This window comes from Microchirus variegatus (assembly GCF_963457635.1).
Source record: "Microchirus variegatus genome assembly, chromosome: 4".
NCBI lineage: Eukaryota > Metazoa > Chordata > Actinopteri > Pleuronectiformes > Soleidae > Microchirus > Microchirus variegatus.
Window position 1 is genome coordinate 20,281,717 of NC_139805.1, and position 20,623 is coordinate 20,302,339.

The 20,623-nt window shown below is 41.9% G+C and overlaps 2 protein-coding genes across 2 annotated transcripts in view; both read left to right on the forward strand.

The window, feature by feature from the left end:
* The window catches only part of mbd3b (methyl-CpG binding domain protein 3b), a 5,761-nt gene extending 2,645 nt beyond the window's left edge, over positions 1 to 3,116 (forward strand). Inside the window, exons 3-7 of the mRNA XM_083888062.1 lie at positions 1 to 72; positions 154 to 244; positions 709 to 886; positions 1,179 to 1,334; positions 1,950 to 3,116. The exon at positions 1 to 72 is cut by the window's left edge and continues 66 nt beyond it. Coding sequence (XP_083744188.1) covers positions 1 to 72; positions 154 to 244; positions 709 to 886; positions 1,179 to 1,329 — 492 coding nt within the window. The 3' untranslated portion in view covers positions 1,330 to 1,334; positions 1,950 to 3,116. The remainder of the gene's footprint in view (positions 73 to 153; positions 245 to 708; positions 887 to 1,178; positions 1,335 to 1,949) is intronic.
* A 504-nt stretch (positions 3,117 to 3,620) lies between these two features.
* On the forward strand, positions 3,621 to 18,909 carry LOC310925603 (unconventional myosin-Va; the record flags this gene model as incomplete). The annotated part of the gene is made up of 35 exons (XM_083887584.1): positions 3,621 to 3,647; positions 4,254 to 4,364; positions 4,454 to 4,622; positions 5,482 to 5,626; positions 5,707 to 5,863; positions 6,118 to 6,261; positions 6,354 to 6,435; positions 7,063 to 7,173; positions 7,294 to 7,406; positions 7,480 to 7,748; positions 7,830 to 7,911; positions 8,100 to 8,240; positions 9,091 to 9,222; positions 9,343 to 9,426; positions 9,529 to 9,648; positions 9,759 to 9,856; positions 9,946 to 10,032; positions 10,128 to 10,448; positions 11,471 to 11,627; positions 11,743 to 11,982; positions 12,071 to 12,280; positions 12,583 to 12,676; positions 12,783 to 12,931; positions 13,029 to 13,247; positions 14,228 to 14,328; positions 14,450 to 14,564; positions 14,873 to 14,978; positions 15,693 to 15,812; positions 16,503 to 16,654; positions 16,862 to 16,945; positions 17,452 to 17,599; positions 17,692 to 17,989; positions 18,314 to 18,488; positions 18,571 to 18,651; positions 18,748 to 18,909. 35 exons carry the CDS (start codon positions 3,621 to 3,623, stop codon positions 18,907 to 18,909), a joined length of 5,004 nt encoding a protein of 1,667 aa, XP_083743710.1.
* Between the last annotated feature and the right edge of the window lie 1,714 nt (positions 18,910 to 20,623).

Here is a 20,623-nt window from a genome sequence, read left to right on the forward strand (position 1 = left end):
ACCAAGGTTACCAACCATCCCACCAACAAAGTGAAGACGGATCCTCAGAAAGCCGTGGACCAGCCCAGACAGGTCGGCGGCCTCTTCCTGTTACTGTTGATCACGCAACAAAACACGTCGTATCTGATTCTGTGACTCCTTCACTTTTCACAGCTCTTCTGGGAGAAGAAGCTCAGTGGTCTGAGTGCTTACGACATCGCAGAGGAGCTCATGAAAACAATGGAGTTGCCTAAAGGCCTGCAAGGTGATTCACCAGTTACACAATGTCTCCACAGACATTTTAAATATTTTCATATTCATATTGTAAAAAAAAAGAAGTCCTGGAACAAGTCCACAAGATCCTAATGACTTAATTTCCACACATTAACTGAACAGCACAAAGCAAACAAGACTGATGAGACTAAATACACACTACAAATTGCACAGGCACTGCTGAAATAACACATTTGTTTGAAATATTTAAATCAAGGCCATTTGAAAAAGTGTGTGTATTGGTTTTTCGTAATCCTTGGGGGACATGGCAGATGAATATTGACACTTAAAAATAATGATTGTTCATGAACTTGCAAATGTTTTGATAGATAAAAACATTTCTATTTCTCCATGCACGTCGATGTTTTGTGTTTTTCGGGTTTTGCACTTAATTAATTTGTGGAGTTTAAAGCCACTGTACATAAAAAGTATCATCCTTTCCCTCTTGTACTTCAGGAGTTGGCCCAGGCTGCACAGACAAGACTCTCTTGTCGGCTATCGCGAGCGCTCTCCACACCAGCGCTGCTCCCATCACTGGTCAGCTGTCTGCTGCTGTGGAGAAGAACCCGGGTGTGTGGCTCAACACGACACAGCCGTTATGCAAGGCTTTTATTGTCACCGATGAGGACATCAGGTGGGCAAGCACTGAACACTAATGTGCTTTGTTTGATTATTCGTTAGGTGTTCTGTTTTCCATGAAGCATTATTTTTTAAAAGAGTGCAAATTCTAATGATATCTGACGAGTCTAAAAATGAAGATAACTGGTTTGAGTCTGTTTGCAAATGTCCATAGTCCATAACAAGTGACCCTGCTCTTTGTAAAAGAAACAAAAACAACCACACCATCTGTTCTATGCTGACTCAGTGGCTGTTATAAGCAGCTGTAACTGCCAACTGTAAGAGCTTCCTGTTGTGTTTTTGTGTAGGAAACAGGAGGAGCTGGTGTACAGTGTGAGGAAAAAGCTGGAGGAGGCGCTGATGGCCGATATGTTGGCCCATGTAGAGGAGGCTGCCGACGACGGGGAGGCGCTAAAGGATGAGGGCAACAACAGCAGTGAAGACATGGAGAGCGTATAGCACAGGTTCGTCGGGGGGGAAAAAAAAAATCATGGTCTGAACATCTGCCCTGAAAAATCTAATTACAAGGGGGCAATAGTTCCTAGCATTAAAATCCACATGACATCAACAGTTTCATGCTTTAATCAAATATATGTTGTTTGAAATGTCACCTACATCCTAATCAATCAACCGTATCAAAAGAGCCAATAAAGTGCTGTTTTCCCTGATACCCTGACATACCATTGTGGGGATTGTGTTTCAGTTCTTAAATATATGGCCCCACTTCCTCATCATCCTCTTCTGAACCATCACTCTCAGCTTCCTCTTCAGTTAGCACCACAGGTATACGCCACAACAATCTGTGTCAGAGCCGTAACACCCATTCCATGCTATTGGCTTACTTTAAATGCCAATCAATATAGTGACGAGGCCACATCAGGACACAACGTGGACGCCTTCACTCCTGTACATAGAGATGTACACTTGTGATCAGAATCACTCAGGGTGGATCTAAACATGTAAACGTCCACAGAGAAATAGATGAATGTCAAGTGTCTGTTATAAGCGTTTTGCTTAGTTTGTATGATATAGTTTGAGATGTGATTGAAGTAATGAATTGTTGTCGTTTTCTCCTGCAGGGAATTTGTAAAGCCTGGTGAGGCTTGTTTAACATCTACACACACACACACACACACACTCACACACACACACTACACACGACTATGAACAGAAGGAGCCCTTCACCAGTGATGCCCTGAAGAACTGAATCTGCGTCCCATTTCACCACGACCTGACTTAAACACAGTTACCACCAACACGTCCAGGCTTCATTAATAACATCCTCCGGGTTGGGACTCCATGACTGCAGTACCCATGAAAAGACATAGTTTTTGTTTGTTTGTTTTTTAATTAAATAATGGCATCAAAATGAACTTAACTTATCGACAGTGTGTAAAATTCTGTTTTTGGTGACGAGTGTATTTTTTACGAAACGGCTTTGAATGGATTTGTAGTTTTTGTGACAATCATGTCAAATCCAAACGTTTTAGTCCATGAAAAAGTCAATTTGGGTGTTTGTTTGTTTGAGGGTAAATTTTGAAAAAATGAAATGAATGGTTTGTATATTTTGGCATCTCTCTCTGTCGCTGTCTCTCAGATTTTTACGATGCCCTCCGTGAGTGTTTTGACCAAACAAACTAATTTTCTGCAGAAACCATAATTTTTTTAGAACGTGAGGGACTTGAGTTCATATGAATCAGTGTCGGGGTCAATTTTCGGCTGCTGGTGTCGCAGGTGTTGGAGTTTGAACCTTGTGTACATCTTGGGACTGAGTCCACTATTTTTATTGATGTAGTTTCAAGGAAATACTATGTTCCATGTCGCCTATGTTACTCTGTGAGTCATGTTCAGTATTGACCAAAGAGAAGGCTCGTCATTTTAGAATGGCTGTTGTCTTTTTGTCTGTATTTTAAAACTAAGAACCTGAGCACAACAGGAAAGAAATGACTTGGCTCCTCTTTCTATTGTACTGCTTTTAACTCATCATGTAAGTGCGTGCTCACTGATGTTGTCAAGTGCCAACTAAGGCTTTGTTTTAAGCGTGTCAATAATGGTGTCACACACACACACAGTTGCTGCCTCCTCGAGAATACCCGTGCACAAAATTGGTGAGACAGCAAATGACAGTTAAGGTTTAGTCTTAATGTCTTTTCGTTTGTTATCCGAGTAATAATAATTGTTAATTTTATTTTGTATCCCTGTATTTCAAGGATTGATGGTGAATAATGTTATTCTCTGTCAATCAGTTCCCCTCTCAATTGTCAGCAGGCTGATTGCTGAAATGAATTTGATTGTATTACTTATTAAAATGAGTTGGTATGTCATTACCTCTTTTTCTGGAGTGTTTTTTTTTTGCCATTGCTTTGTCAGTTTGTCCATCCGTCTGTCCCAGTATTGTGAATATAACATGTCAATAATGCCTTTAGAGAATTTTGATAAATTGGTTATAAATATTCCCTTTAAGGATGAACTGATCAGAATCTGGAGTTCACCAACATTGACATTTTTTGTTTCTAAATTTCTTATTAAAATGAACTAACGCCTTCATCCGTGTGCTGGATCCCCCTACTGATTAACTTGATGCTGCATATTCACTTATTGACGTGAGCCTGGACAAAGGGCAAAATGCTGTTCTCTGCTCAGAGAGCTGCTCTGCAGATGAACTCAGGATACACCGGTGCTTTCTTCACACGTTAAAGGGGGAGTTTGAATGTTCCCCCTTTTTTCTGCCTTGAGTTAAAGTCGTTGAAATGGCAACACTAGAACTATACAGCAAGGTAAGACTGGATTTAATTCTATGTGTGTATTTGTTTGTGTGTGTTTAGCCTTATGAAAATGATGCACCCTTTTTTCTATGCTGCAGTTATTTTAAATTGTGTGTGACAATGTCTGACCTTTATAAAATCATCACATCATTCACTGTCCAAATATGACCTTTCCTGTTTTTTTGTGTGTTTTCGAGCCAGTAATTAGCTGTTAGTTTCCTGCTATTAATACATTTTATGTGATAAAGTCATATGTAAGTCGTGATTATTTCTGTTAACTGAGGGTCAAAATGTTAAAAATCTACTCAATCCACTAAACGTATTTGTAAAACGGACACATTAGACTTACCTGGTTTATACAATAACTAATCCATTCGGGTTATTTAGAGAAGGATGACCAAAGTTAAATTTTAACACAGTTTAAGAGCCTTTTATGCTGATGGGGGACAAATCTGCTGTCAGGGTGGGGTCAGACGTTGAGTCATGACGGAAGAAAAATGTCTCTTCTCTCTCGGACTTCAGCACAAGCCACGTGTTTACAAAGCACAATGGATCCATTTTTTAAAAGTTATTCAGTTCAATTTATTTTCTTGACAATTATCTGCTTCTTTGCTATAGGGAGCGAGTGTGTGGATTCCTGACCCAGATGCAGTCTGGGTTTCAGCCCAGCTCCTCCAGGACTACACTCCTGCAGTGAAACATCTGCAGCTTCAGCTCTCTAATGGAAAGGTGACACACACACACACACATACAGCTGTCATTTCAGTTAAAACACTCACTGGACAAAGTGAACTTAACCCCCTCCCCCCCTTTGATAGGAGGTTCATTGCACAGTGGGCTCTCCCGCTGATCTCCCACCACTGGGGAATCCTGACATCTTGGAGGGGGAAAATGATCTTACAGCTCTGAGCTTCCTCCATGAGCCTGCTGTGCTGCACAACCTCCGGGTTCGGTTCCTGGACTACAGCAGCATCTACACATACTGTGGTGAGTGCAGAGATGCAGAGGGAGATTCAATGAGATCCTATGGTTTTTGAAGTGTACGCTGGCAGCTTCTGTCTGCACGGTTATAGCCCATAATGTCAACTTTACTATGCTATAGGTCAAAGGTTGACATTCAGGCAACTCCCTCACTGCCACTGGTTGTCACATATTTTATGCTCACAACAGGTTTTTCATCGTCTCAATCTGCTTTTTAGTTTACTCGACATCAAGTTGTGCGCTGAAATTTGACTTTATAAAGAGCTATTTCATTTCTTTTACACAACAATCTGGTTTCTACTGACCTTGTCTTGCTGCAATTATGCACAGGTGTAAATGGGAAAATGTGCTATTCAGAAATTTCAGACTAAACTGAATGAGCAGCGTAACTCAGAAAGTAAAAGACAGACTTGGATGACATTTTCTGGTGAGATAGGTGAAGAAATTATTAGGGTTAAATAAAAAAAAATTAATTAAAGGGGTTAAATAAAGGTTTTAACTGTTCAATATTCCAGTGTTTTATTTTTTTATTTTGAAATTCGCAGTGGTAACTCACAGTAAGAGGGTTAAGAATCTCGGTCAACCAGGGTCTTTTTCTCCTGGTGTTTTTCATTTTCATGTGCACTTTCATGGTCTGCATTTGTTTTCTCTGATTACTTCAGCTTCCTTCCACAGTTCAAAGACATGCAGATTGGAGTTAGGTTGATTGAAGACTTGAAATCATCACTCGATGTTGTCAGGGTGTATCCTGACTCCTGACTCTGGCCTAATCTCTGCTGGGATTGACCTCTTTCTTGGCCCTCAAACAATGTAGGATGGTTGGATGTTTCATTGTCCCCAATATAATCCTCTCCTGTTACTCCAGGTATTGTTTTAGTGGCCATCAACCCGTACGACCAGCTCCACATATATGGCGAGGAGGTGATCGACGCCTACAGTGGTCAGGACACTGCTGAAATGGAACCTCACATCTTCTCGGTGGCAGAGGAAGCTTATCGCACTATGACCAGGTCAGAGCTCAGGGACCAGAGGTCAGATGTGATAATGTTAATGTTAATTTCATCTCAGCTGTCTTGGTGTTCACGTGCAGAGAGGAGAAGAACCAGTCCATCATCATCAGTGGAGAGTCCGGCTCAGGGAAAACTGTCTCTGCCAAATTCACCATGCGATACTTTGCCGTGGTCGGAGGAGCAGCACAGCAGACCAGTGTGGAGGAGAGAGTTCTCGCTTCTAACCCCATCATGGAGGTGACTTTTTCTTACTCTCATTCATTCATCAGTTTATTCTTTTAGCTTTTTCTTAATTTTCTTTCCTCAACAAAGTTTCTAAAAACGATCAGATTCTGTGTAATAGATTGTATTTATTTTAAAATATCATAATGCTTTTTAAATTGACGAAAAGACATACATTTGAGCAATTAAATATTATAGCATTTTGCAGTTGTAGAATTGAAGAAAACACATAAAAAATATTATTTTGACTTTTATAACCTCCTCTACAGTCTATTGGGAACGCTAAAACGACTCGAAATGACAACAGCAGTCGTTTTGGGAAATACATTGAGATTGGCTTTGGCAGAAAGGTCGACATCATCGGAGCAAAAATGAGGACTTACCTTCTGGAGAAGTCAAGGGTCGTGTTCCAGGTGAAGCCTTACAGACAAAACGGACAAAATGAATACATCCATTGTTGACGTTTGTATACATCATTGTATGTGTATTTGTTTGTGTACATAAGGCTTCATCAGAGAGAAACTACCATATCTTCTATCAGCTGTGTGCCTCCAGAGAGCTTCCTGAGATGAGAGCACTCAAACTGGGTGAGACTTTATCACAGTGCACACGTGGACACCATGTTCATCCACTGAGTCCATTATGTACAATAGTGGGGAGTTACATTTTTTTAATAAAACAGCACATTTTAGCTGTAAAATAAAAATAATTGGTTACATTTAAATCACAACCAGAGTAATAAAAATAAAATGAAAGTTAAGTCCACATATGACTCAGGTCTCTAGCTTGTTGGGGGCTGTACACTTTTGAGGCACTTTATTGATAATATTATTGACACTGTGTTGTATTTCGGCCTCCAACCACTAGTTGGCAGCAGGCGTTGGGCCATTTGACCATTCTTAATTTTACTCCTCTCACTAGACAAAGAAAAGTGTATATTAGTAAATCATATACCATTATTATAATATTATAATATAATAAATGTATAATATTTTTTTTACAAAGCATCTTTTTGTTGTAATAGTATTTTTTGGGGGGGAAATTGCATCATTGTCAGTACACAGCTCTGTACTGAGGGCTTCTTAAAATGACTGATTTATTTATAGATGTTACTGCATGTTATGGACCTTTTTGTGAGTCTTCAGTTGAGTTTGGATTTAAATAAATCATCATACAGTCTGAGGGCACTGAGTCTGATTTCCTCCCTTGTGCAGATGCACCTGAGCGTTTCTACTACACCAACCAGGGAGGAGACATGCTGATGATACCTGGCACTGATGACGCCTCAGACCTGGAGCGCACTCGCAATGCTTTTACCATTCTGGGTACTTCAATTCTCACACACACTATGTCAATATTCATACATTTGAGGATGCAATGAGTGTGTCTTCATTATGAAAAGTAAAACAAACGTGCCGCTTGGTTGTGTTTATTGAAACCTGCAGGTGTGCAGCCTGACCAGCAGATGGAGCTTTTCAGGATCCTCTCAGCTGTTCTCCACTTGGGAAATGTCAACATCCAATCCAGTGGGAGAAACTCAGATAAGAGCTACATTGATGTAAGGAATTTATTCATAGATTCATACATTTTACAGACGTTTTTATCTGAGCTGTTTGCTTCTCTTTTCTCAGACAGGTGACCGCTCTATGGCTGTCTTTTCCAAGCTTCTTGGAGTTGAAGGATCACAGATGGCTCACTGGCTGTGTCACCGCAGATTGACAGTAGGGGGAGAGATGCTGGTCAAACCCAGGTCTGGGCAGCAGGCTGTAGAGGCCAGAGATGCTCTGGCTAAACACATCTACGGTCAGTTGTTTTCATGGACGGTGCACAGGCTCAACTCTGCACTTCGCTCCCAGAGTGGAAAGACCAAGTCTTTTATTGGGGTGCTGGATATTTATGGGTGAGTGTCTTGGCACAGCATTAGCACAGCACATGTTTGAAGTGTATAGTTAAAACCTGACGTGTCTCTCTCTTGGAGCAGGTTTGAGACCTTTGATCGGAACAGTTTTGAGCAGTTCTGTATCAATTATGCAAATGAGAAGCTCCAGCAGCAGTTCAACAGGGTGAGTTACGATGATGAAGTGTCCTGTCTACTGTCCTTTTGTCTCTCAAGAGCCAGCAGCAAAAAAAATGATTGCTAATATCTGTCACTGTCTTGTAAACTCACTCTGTCACTTATTGCTAACTAACTCCTGGAAATTGAATTCTCCGGTAATGATGCCATCATGACTGATCCTGTGTTTCTCTGCAGCACGTGTTCCACCTGGAGCAGGAGGAGTACATACGAGAGGAGCTGGCCTGGAGCAGGATCGAGTTCAGTGACAATCAGCCATGCATCGACCTCATAGAAGGACAACTGGGCCTGTTAGATCTGTTAGATGAAGAGTGCAGGGTCGGTCATGCTTCCTCTCCTTTTTAACCATGTTTTCCCCGAGAAGCTGCATGAAACATTAACAGAAACCTACTCTGTTGTCACTGTTTGATAAAATTATATTTAATGTTATAGGCCTTGATTATGAGGACATTAAAATGTGCTCTTTAGTGGTAATTAGCTCTCTTATTAGCAGCGATACAGGCTATGCATAGTTTGCGTATGAAATCCAGTACATATTTTAAATTCCTAATACAAGTAAAACACAAACATCCCACTCACCACACACCAACAAGACCAACACATTATGTGCAGACACGTAATTCAACCAACATTTGTATTTCATTAGATCCTCCTGTTTGTTTGTTGACTGATTATTGTGTAAATCTTGGCTTTTGTTTCAAGAAAAGGAGCTTTTGATTTGTACCTGAATTTATTTTCCAAATTTGTGAGAAACAGCAGAGAGTCAGAAATAATTAAAAAAATTATTAAAATGAATAATGAATATGCTTGACCACTAAATGCAGAATAGATATCTAAAAGCTGTGAGTTGACCTTATCAATCAATCAAATTGTATTTGTGTAGCCCACAGTTTACAAAACATAGTTTGTCTCATGGGACTTCACAGGGTTGGTAACATCCTCTGTCCTTAGACCCTCTACCAGGTTAAGGAAAAACTACCAGGGAAAAAACCCTTATAACAGGAAAAAAAGGTAGAAACCTTAGGGAGAACCACAGGTGAGGGATCCACTCCCTGGACGGACAGATGTGCAGTAGATGTTAAATGCCTCTTTCTTTAAATGCCAGGATCCACCTGGATCACTTATAATAGTGATGTGGTGACTGTGACATGTGTTTGGTTATACTCAGATGCCTAAAGGCTCAGCTGAGAGCTGGGTGCAAAAGCTGTACGACCAGCACCTGAGCAGCAGACCTCACCCTCACTTCCAGAAACCTCGCCTGTCAAACAAGGCCTTCATCATTCTGCACTTTGCTGACACGGTGAGTGATGATGGAGTTATTCCATTTACTCTGTTCTTCCACTGGTCGTTGCAGTTTCTTCTGTCTGTTTAAGTCACGACTGTCGTCTCAAAGCGATTTCTGACTCTTGTGTTTGTTCAGGTTCAGTATGAATGTGACGGCTTTTTAGACAAGAACCGAGATACGGTCTTTGAGGAGCTCGTCAACATTCTGAAAGCAAGTCAGGTAGATGCACCTTAATATTATATCAGCATATTAGCATATCAAAGACTCCATCAATAGAAATAACCACCTCTGTGTGTGTGTGTGTGTGTGTGTGTGTGTCAGTCTGAGCTTGTGGCTGAGCTGTTTCAGCAGCAGAAGAACACAACCTCTGCTGTGGCCAATGGAAGCATTCGCTCAGGGAAAAGATCCACCAGAGAACACAAGCTCACCGTTGGCTTCCAGGTGAGCTGTTTAACATCTTCATGTTTTATTCACTCGTACTGCATCGTTACGTCTCGACTGAGCACACCTGGAACAATGAGTTTTATATTGATCACCCTTGGCTTTGTCAGTTCCGTCAGTCCTTACAGATGCTGATGGACACCCTGAACAGCACCACTCCTCACTACGTCCGCTGCATTAAACCCAACGATCTCAAACAACCATTTTTGTGAGTCTATTTTTCGTTTCGTTCATCCTCACCCTTGAGTCTGTTCACATCTTACTTTGTGTTAATCATCTTCTCCGTGTCTCCGTCAGGTTTGACCCCAAGAGGATAGTCCAACAGCTGAGAGCGTGTGGAGTGTTGGAGACGATTCGTATCAGTGCTGCAGGTTTTCCTTCCAGGTACTTGAACACTTTTACTTCCCAATATAGAGAATAAGACATTCATTTTTATTAAGCTTGCGATGAGAGTGTAACTGCCCACTCACTGTTTGCAGGTGGACATATGAGGAATTCTTCAGCAGGTACCGTGTTCTTCTCCGAGGGTCTCAGACTCAACAAGAGGCCCAGGCCTTGTGCAGAGGGACTCTGCCTCAGGTCATCACCGACCCAGATCAGTACTGCTTTGGAAAAACCAAAGTCTTTTTCCGAGCCGGTCAGGTGGCTCTCCTGGAGAGGCTAAGAGGCGAGAGGCTGCATGGAGCCGCTGTGACCATCCAGAGCCGGGTCAGAGGGTGGCTGTCACGGATCAGATACGCCAAGATCCTCTGGGCGACTGTCACCATACAGAGATACAGCAGAGGAACCTTGGCCAGGCGGTGAGGGGAGAAACATGTGCAAACATGAAGTCTTTGTAATGCTTACGCATGACTTGAATAAACCTTTTTCACAGCAGATAGTAGGACAAACACAGATGTTACTAAGAATATTAGTTAGGGTTCCATACCAGGTGTTAGAGAGCCAGGGCCGTGCTATTGTTCAAGTGTAGGTCACACTAAATACTTGACATTTTAATCCATAGAAGCCCCCTGAAAATATGTGTTATATTTTGGATGTGCTTTATCAATAATTATACTGTATGATCATTATAGCAGTGATAAAACAACCAAGCTAATGGTGGCCTAAGACTTTTACACAGCACTATAAGATTTGGCTGTGTGTTTTTACACAACTTAAAGCTGCAGTGCAAAACATTTGTTGATTTTTGCCGCTGTTGAACAGAAAGTATGTAATGTTAGTTGTATGCTGTCAAACAATACTATCAGACCTGACTGATGGAGCATCTGCATGTGTGCAGTTTGCAGCTGTCTCACTTTACTAGCGCAATGTTGCTGTTTCCTCTGTCCTGACATTAAAGGTGCCATATGTAAGAATGTGGCCAAAAAACTGTTACTACATTCAAATTCAAAAAACCGAGGTCTTTTAGGTTTCGTTTTCTGACATAACTGGCAACCCCGTGTTTGCTCGGCAGCTGAGACTCTACTGACTGCAATGATTGGTAGACGGCGGTAGGTGGCGCCACATGCCAAAACATGATTTCAAAACATAAACAGGATTTGCAGTCTGCAAAGTTGTTATTTTAATACAAATATTTTGTCTGTACTGTGAGTTCAGTTTGTTATATGAACATTATTGCTGAGTCTCTGTGACATATTAGGAGGATTTTATGGCCAGTTGCTTTAGATTTATTACATTATGCACCTTTAAAATAATATAATTAGAAACACACAGTTATGTGGAGTTGTGTGGCATGAATCTAAAATACATTTTGTTTATATGTTAAAGTTATGCACTGCAGTTTTAATTCAATATTATTTGTCTCTGTGCATGTTGGCTGCAGGCTGGCCCTGACCCTGCGCTACACCAAGGCTGCATTAGTGATCCAGAAGACCTTCCGCATGGTGATGGTCAGGCAGTTGTTCCTCTTGATTCGTCAGGCCACTGTCACCATCCAGGCCTTCACTCGAGGAACCCTGGCACGATGCAGATACAGACTGGTACAACCATCTTAAAACAAAACTCTCCTCTCATTTCAAATGTGCTGTTATTGTTATTATAGCAACATACAGAGATATAAGCTGAAAAGGTTCAACTCTCTTCTCTTCTCCCCAGCTGTTGGCAGAGCGTACTGCAGTGTTGCTTCAGGCTAGAGTGCGTGGCTGGTTGGCGAGGAAGGAGTACATGCGAGTGCGTGCGGCCGTGGTTTTCATGCAGTGCTGCGTGCGGCGCAGAGCTGCCAGGACGCAACTGCTGAAACTAAAGAAAGAGGCTCGCTCTGTGGAGAAATACAGAGAGCTCAACAAGGGCATGGAGATGAAACTGATGCAGCTGCAGTTACGAGCAGATCATGAGGTTGGGTGAAGGACCTCAGAGCTGTGTTGACCCTATCTTTGAATCCTTCACATCTGTGTTTTTTTTTTTTTTTTTTAATGTGTGCCAGGCCAGAGAGAGCGCTGCTCTGAGAGAGACCCGGTGTGCAGAGCGAGTGGCCTTCAACGCTGAGCTGGAGGCTCTGAGGGTGAAGATTCAGAAACTGGAGAGTCAAAAACAGGAGAAACCCCAGCCATGCTCAGATGTCAGTGAGAAGGAAGAGGAGAGAAGGAGGAGAGCTGAGGAAAAAGCCGCCCAGGAGATTCTTCAACTCACACAAGTAGGCCAAGAATGAGAGATCTTTATAAGTCCGATCAATAACGCTGATTTACATAGGCCGATATAATCTAATAAAACATCAAGTAATTAATAATAATGACACATGATTCACAGAAGGATTTTTGTCTGCACTGCATGAGAAAACTAAACTCTGTTGAAGTTTCATTGCACAGCTTTTATTATATTTCTGAGAAATGTGTAAACCATAAATACGTAATAGCTTATGAAAAAGACGCCAAAGATGGAACATTGTGATTTCCAGAGGTTTTAATGGTGGCTCCTTCTTCTCCCACATTTATAAAGGAGTTGCAGAGCCTGCAGAGAGAAAAGGACAGTTTTCACAAAGAGAGAGAGGAACTCTCTGCTCAGTTACTCGAACAAGAAAAAGCACAAGAAGGTGAGTCCTTACTTTGCAGCGTCATCATGCCCTCTGATCTCTCTCTTTTTTTGGTAACATTTCTCACTTTTCCCTTTCTTTCCTCATCTCCTGTGTGTGTGTGAAGAGCGTGTGAATCAGGCTGTGACTCAGGCAAGTGCAGCTCTGACGGCGGAGCTGGATGAAGAGAGGCGAAGGTACCAGTGTCTCCTTAGAGAGTACACCAGACTGGAGCAGAGATATGACAACCTCAGAGAGATGAGTCTTCTCACTAAGGTTTGTCACCGCACCAACACGCACGCTTTTACTTATTCCCCCTTATGAACTTCCGCCTAGTTACTGAGAGAACGTTCTCTCTCTGCCATCACGACAGGACACCAAAGGCCACACAAGGACAGACTCCTCCCAGAGTCTGATCTCGGAGCCTCTCTCTCCCTCCTCGTCCTCACCCTCCATGCTGTCGCTCCAGTCTCTCGCTCCACTCTCCCTGTCACCCTTCCCATCTGCTGTCCCTTCCCCGGAGGAGGTGCGCAGGGTCAGCGTAACGTCGGCAGTCTTTGAGAGGAGCTTCTCAGTGGGCAGCACAGAAATGGTGAGAGGATATGAAATTAAAAAGATGATGGAATGTGACAAAGATGTTTGTGTGATGAATGCCTGATATTAGGATTAAACCCCAATCAATCAGCTAAAGCCTTTTTTGTGTTACTTATTCTTTATAATAAACGTTTTCCTCCCAGCAAACATAAGCCCTAATACTGATCTCATTTTGACTGACTTTTATTGACCAAACAATAACATCTTTTCAGCTCTACTTGAAATATAGAACAAAAAGCACTTTTTTCCAATGAATATAACATTAAATGAATCATAAATACACTCTATACATTGTTAATGTGGTAAACGACTATTCTAGCTGCAAACGTCTGGTTTTTAATGGAATATGTACATAGGTGTATAGAGGCCCATTTTCAGTGTTCTAATGGTACATTGTGTTTCCTCGTGTTAGAAGGCTATTGGATGATTAGAAAACACTTGAAAACCCTTGAGCAATGATGAAAACACATTTGCTGGTTCTTTAACAAAAGCAAAATTATTATTTGGTAAACAAATCATACATTTCTAATCTTTTCAATGTCTTGACTATATTCTCTATTCATTTTGCAACTCTTTTGATGAATAAAAGTGTGACTTTTAATGGAAAACACAAAAAATTGTATAGGTGACCCCAAACTGTTGACCGGTAGTGTAGAACTTTCCAGTTTTGGAGCATGTGCAGTGCGTAATCAAAGCATGGAAGTTGTCACCAAAGCACTTTTTTTGTACATAGCTAATCTTTATGTTCCTGTCCTTCATCTGTAACTGATCGTCAGAACCCGTAAGCTTTGTCGGTTTACTATCTAATAAGTAGTGTATTAAGTTGTGTGTAGAATAAAACCTCTTGAAGACACTGGAGTTGTCTGCCGTACTTGTTCTGGTCGCCCTTCACAGAGGGTAGTTTATTGAGCTGTAGGATGCAGCCCCGTAAAAATCTGGACAAACAGTGTTTCACTGTGTCCATGTTTGTTCTGACAGGACCAGTTAATGGAGAAGATGGACGTGTCCAAAGAACCCACGGTGAAGATGAGAGGAGAGGACCTGGCTCATGCCTACGACGCTGTGCGAGTGGCCAACAAGTGAGTCTGTCGTCTGTCACTGCTGACTCACTCCCCTCAGCGCGTTAACTTTTCCCTGTCACTTCTAGTCTGTCCACCACAAAGTCTATGGTGGACAGACTTTGTTTTGCCTCGTCCTCAGGTTTCTGGAGACTCAGTTGCGTCAGCAGCGCAGCCAGCGTGAGGAGGAGCTGGAGGCTCTGAGGAGCCAGCTCACACGGGCGGTGTCTGCTTCCTCCTTCACTGCACAGCAGCAGGTATGGACTCATTAAAGCTGTCACCTTAATACACTGTTGGACGCCATGGAAGTCCTAATTACCTTGTTTCTTATCACACATATTATATTTGTGAGAGAAAATTCTAACCTTCAGCCAACTTTAAGTTTAATTACGCACATATTCTTAATTTATATTGTCTTATCTCAGTGACTAAACCCAGGTTCCTGGTGATGCTGTTTACTCGACTGTTTGTTTATCTGTTGCACTCGTTCTAAGTAAGGTTTGCCTCAGAGTGTTGGTTAAAAGCTGGAAATCCAAAATGATGCGAGTGTGTTTGTGTGTCTCAGTCTCAGCAGGAGCTTCTGGACGCCAGAGAGCAGGAGTGTGTGAGACTGAGGAGAGAACTGAAGGAGCTCAGGAGAACGTCGTCGCTCAGACAACTGCTCACTCAAAGTAAGCTTTCATTTTCAGAATAAAAGCCTCGGTTGCATTGTTTTCATGTGAATGGCTTGCTGTTTGGGGATGCTGAGTCAGCATTTGTTCCTGTTTTCTTTATTACTTTAGCATTAAAAAACGTTTTACATGTGTTTCTTCATGTTTATTCTGTTGTTAGTTTTATATCTGAAATTGTTTTGCCTCTGTAACTATTTGTACTATTTGTGCTGCTATCTTGACCAGGACACCCTGGAAGAAGAGATCTTTTATCTCAATAGGACTTTCCTCACTAAATAAAGGATACATAAATAAAAGAAAATAAAAGTCATCAATTTTCATACCATTTTTCACCCTTCAAAATAATGATGTAGAATCTAAAAATAAGTAAATAAATACGACTCGTGGCGCAATACCACACCATACTGTATGTGTCTATTGTACATGTACATAATTCTGGGCTTTGTTGTGCTTCATATATCACAATTAATAAATAGATAAGTATGATAAATGTAATAAATGACTCTAAATTGACCGTAGGTGTGAGAGTGAATGGTTATTTGTCTCTATGTGGTTCTGTGATGGATCAGCTGAGTTTGGCATCCTCATGTGGAGGATAAAGTGATGGATATCTTAAAATATCCACCTCCTATTTGTACAAATATTATTGTAGTTTTATTTTTGTCTGTTATGTTATGTCTGTTGTTTGCATTTCTTTTTCAGCTTTGATCCCAGACATTCCATCTCTGTCCTCATCCTTGTCCTTGTCTCGACCAAAGCCAGCAGCAGCAGCCTCTGGTTTACTGGAATGTCGGAGGAGAGATGAAACAAAGTTAATCAAGAACCTCATCACAGGTGAGACTGACCTTTGACCTCTGACCCCTGCTTACATCAGTTTCCCCCCACTGGTGTAGAGGAGTTAGACGTCTTTTACCCTTACCCTAACCCTAACCCACAAAAAAGGGTTATGATAAAAGGATGAAGCTAATTAATGTTCTTTATCGCTCACTGGCTCAACTTTTCCCGCTCTATGAAATTGAATATTTTAACCATTGCAGGACCTTTTCAACTGCATGTTGATGCAATATCTAATAAGCCAATCACAGGGCAGCGACTCATGCATTTAGGCATGTGGACATGGTCAAATGAACCTGCTGAAGTTCAAACTGAGCACCAGAATGAGGGAGAAAGGTGCGATAAACATGGTGAAAGTGACTTTTTGTACACACAACTATTTCTAATGTTTTCAGAGAATTCTGAAAAAGACAAAGTGAGCTGCAGTTCTCTGGTTGAAAAAGGCCTCATTGATGCCAGAGGATCAAATGGCTACAACAGCAGAAGCCGATGAGCGTATTTTGATTTCCAGAGTGTCTTTGATTTATTCCCCAAAAGTGGGACAGTTGCGTTCTGACAGTTTGTGTTGCTGCTCAGGACCTCATCAACACGTTTAAAAGTTTGTGGCATTTGCTGCTGAGTGCTATACTCCTCAATGACTGACATTTATGACCTGACCGGGGTTCGCTCTGTTGTGTCTGTGGTCCTCAGACATCCGCGTTGACAGCGCCCTGACTCTGACTCCTGGTCTGCCTGCCAGCGTGCTTTTCCTGTGCGTCCGCCATGCCGACTGCAGCAGAGACCAAAGTCAGGTTCAGTTGCTCTGCAGCGCCGCTGTCACTGGAATGAAGGCAGCTCTGAAGGTAACCTGAGATCTGAACCCAGTCGCTGGACCATATGTTTGAGGATTAATGTGTCGGGACAGTTCATGTACTGTCAGCTAGATTGTGACTTTCAGGAGCCACTAACTTTCCTGTGATTGCCTCTGATCGTACTCCTCTTTTGCATACGTATAACAATTGTTGATTTCCACGTGTCAATGTAACCTTTTTTCTTGACTGTCTCTGCAGAAACACGGCAATAACGTAGACATGACAGCTCTGTGGTTGAAAAACGCTTGCGTGATGCACGACCTGTTGACTCAGCATTCCCAGGCAGGATCAACATATTTTCACAGTCATATGATGTTCAACCATGTTCTCCAAACCGTATAAATCCAACATATTTGTGCATAATATAACATTTTCACCTATTTATATTGCCATTTGTGTAGCACCTAATATCATTTTCAACAAGTAAAATTTCCAAGATATATGTTTGATAAATGTATCCTAACTTAATTTCACACGTTATTTAAAAATACACATAAAAAGTCTTGGGTCGCAGTGCTTTCTGGTCTTATATTAAATTGCTACGAGGTGAACTTTGGATGGGAAACATGTCAAACCAAAGAGACTCCAGGGCACTCACACTCATTTGAAACATTTTAATTCCTTGTTCTTTGTTAATTTAACAATTATTTCATGTTCAGCCCTTTGAAATACACATGTATTGGCATATTTCAGCCTCAGGCCTTCATCAGGGAGTCAAAGTACATCTTGTTTTAGATGTTTTCCTGATCATTTATCATTTATTGTATGAACGAATGATTGCTTTTCAGACCTTTGACTCAGACCAGGACCTCAGAACCAAAGTGGTTCCACTGACGACTGACCTGGGCAGCCTGATTCACTCCCTGAGTAACCTTCGTATCCAGGCTTATCAGCAGCTCCTCTCCATCACAGAAACGCGCCTGCAGAACGTCATAGGTACTGTTCTAGTGGTGGATGACGATGATGATGATGTGACTGATGCGGCTGCTGCTATCTCACAGCTGCATCTACCACCTCCTCTCCCTCAGTTCCCTCCCTGTTGGAGTCTGAAACCATCCTCAGTCTGCCTGGCTCAGCAGTGAAGCCGCCGTCGTCCAGGAGGCGTTCAGGCTCTGAACCCAGGGCGGCGGCTGCTGGCGCTCCCACGATGACATTGATGTTGAAGGAGCTGGAAGCCCTTCACTCCACCATGACCGGCCAGGCTCTGCCCTCCACACTGATGGGCCAGGCCTTTCACCAGCTCGCCTACTTTATCTCTGCCTCTGGTCTCAACAGCCTGCTGCTGCGGAAAGACATGTGCTGCTGGAGTCGTGGCATGCAAATACGGTATCAATACACGCGGAACAATGTCAGTTTTTAAGAAATCAGGGCTGATTGTGGTGATATATGAGGCTGATTTTGTTTCTCCCTGACATCCGATAAAATATATAGTAACAATTAGTTTATGATAAACAATAATAACACTTACACTTGTCTCTCCAATCTGCAGAACAGTAGTAAAAATAATGTATACACTAAATATTAAATATATGAAACATCATCAACAACTAAATATTTGTCACATATATGTAAAAGTATTTGAGGGACCGTGAAAAGTGTTTGCCTCGTTTAAATAATATCTATACATAATGTCTTTCTCCTGTCATGCAGCTACAACGTGAGCCTGCTGGAGGACTGGCTGCGTAGCCGCGATGTGCAGGCAGGGGGCGCTGTGGCCACATTGGAGCCTCTCATCCAGGCCGTTCAGCTGCTGCAGGCAGGGAAAAAAAACGACGATGACGCTCATGCCCTGGTCCACACCTGCACTGCTCTGTCCAGCCAGCAGGTGGGGCTTTTGTAGCCGCCTGTGTCCTCAAGAGGAATCAGTGCAGAAGACTTTTAATAAGTGTCTTATTTGTGCTCCACAGATATTGAAGATTCTGAGCCTGTACACTCCCCACAGCGACCACGATGAAAGAGTTTCACTCAATTTCATCCGTACCGTGCAGGTACAACAGTCCAGGTTTATTTGTATGGTTTATTTGGCTTTTGTTTTTTTTAAATACTTGTGTCATACAGCTAGGTTTTTGTGTTTGCTCTCTCAGGGGCTTCTCAAAAGTCACTCTGACGGTCAGCCTCCTCTGCTCCACATGGACGTGAGGCGAGTGTTTCCTGTCAGCTTCCCTTACTCTCCTCCCGCTGCCCTGCACGCTGACCACTTAATCATCCCAGACTCCCTGAAGATCTCCTTCCTACGCAGAGTCTAGAGAACAGGGCGCCTGACCTTTTTAGATTGAGCGAAATTAAAATTGAATTCGATTCAGAATGTGATTAATTCGTATCGAGAGGATCAGTGGTCAAGTTGGCTTGAACGTTAAAGTAGTATAATGGAAATCAGCATGGGACAAAATAGTCCATTTCCCTGGCTTCTGAGTCATGAATATAAATATAGATATTATTTTCATTTTAAAAAGCACATGGAGTTTGCATGTTCTCCCCGTGTGTGTGTGTGCGTGTGTGGGTTTTCCTCTCAGTCCAAAAACATGCAAATTGGGGATTAGGTAAATGAAACACTCTAAATTGACCATAGGTGTGAGAGTGAATGATTGTTTCTCTCTATGTGTGGCCCTGTGGTGATCTGTGCAGTGTTTGACCCCCGCCTATCGCCCTATGTCAGCTGAGATAGGCACAGCACCCCCCCTTGACCCTCCTGTGGAGGATAAAGCAGCAGAATGTGGATGGATGGAGGATTTCTAGATACACAAAATCACCATTTCTCTCAAATATCTTTTTAGTGTCAGTGCCAGACCTGGGTGTGGTCTGGATCTACAGCCCTTGAGTCGAGGCCTGATTTCTCTCCACCTGTAGCTGGATCATTAGGGAGTGGTGGTGAGTTCTGGTAGATAATCAGCAATTTGTGCTCTCTGTGGGGTGGAGCCGGTGTGACTTTCTAACTCCCAGGATGTTGGTTTTGCAAAAACAGTCCCTGTGTCAGCTCCTTTTACGTGCAGTTTTCTTTATACAGTAATAAAAAAAATGTTTTTCTTCATCTGCCTCTCACGCTCAGTATAGAGCTGTCGAGCATAGACTGTATATACAAATGAATGTAATACTTCATTTACAAGAGAAAAACCCTGCTGTGAAGCCTTGAGATTTCAGGTTTGAGGAGTGCCATTGGCAGCTTTTAACTACACTGTAAAAAGAAAAAGGTGAGAAAACTCAACATTTTAAGGCAACTAACTGCAATCAATTTTTGAGTGTAGCCCAACTAAAGATCTTGAGTTTTTAAAACGTTCCATCAACTAATATTATTTTGTTAGACAAACGTGTAAGTTAGATTTGTGCCAACTCAAAATTCTGTCTTGTTCAGATAATTAAAAAATTCAATTAAAAAATTCAATTTTGAATTTTAAGTTGGCACAACTCTAACTTACAGGTTACAAAATAATATTAGTTGATGGAACTTTTTAACAACCTGAGATCTTTTGTTGGGCTGTAAAGTCAAAAATTGATTGCAGTAAATTGCCTGTGGTGATCTGTGCAGTGTTTGACCCCCGCCTATCGCCCTATGTCAGCTGAGATAGGCACAGCACCCCCCCTTGACCCTCCTGTGGAGGATAAAGCAGCAGAATGTGGATGGATGGAGGATTTCTAGATACACAAAATCACCATTTCTCTCAAATATCGTTCACAAATCTGTCTAAATCTGTGTTAGTGAGCTCTTCTCCTTTGCCCGAGATGATCAGTGATCTACACTGTACCTTGTTAGTGTTGTATTTTTCAGATATTGTGATTGTATTGATCCATGATTGTCTTGCAATATGTCAGTTATTGCTTATTGCCGATATCTTGACGTATTCGTTATCGTTGGCCATCTATCGTAAGTTTCCCCACCCCTAAATATAAAGCCTTTTTTTAAGTCGGGCATATTGAAGGGAAAAAGGTGCGGCTTTCTCGTGCATTTTGGCAAATAAGCAATGA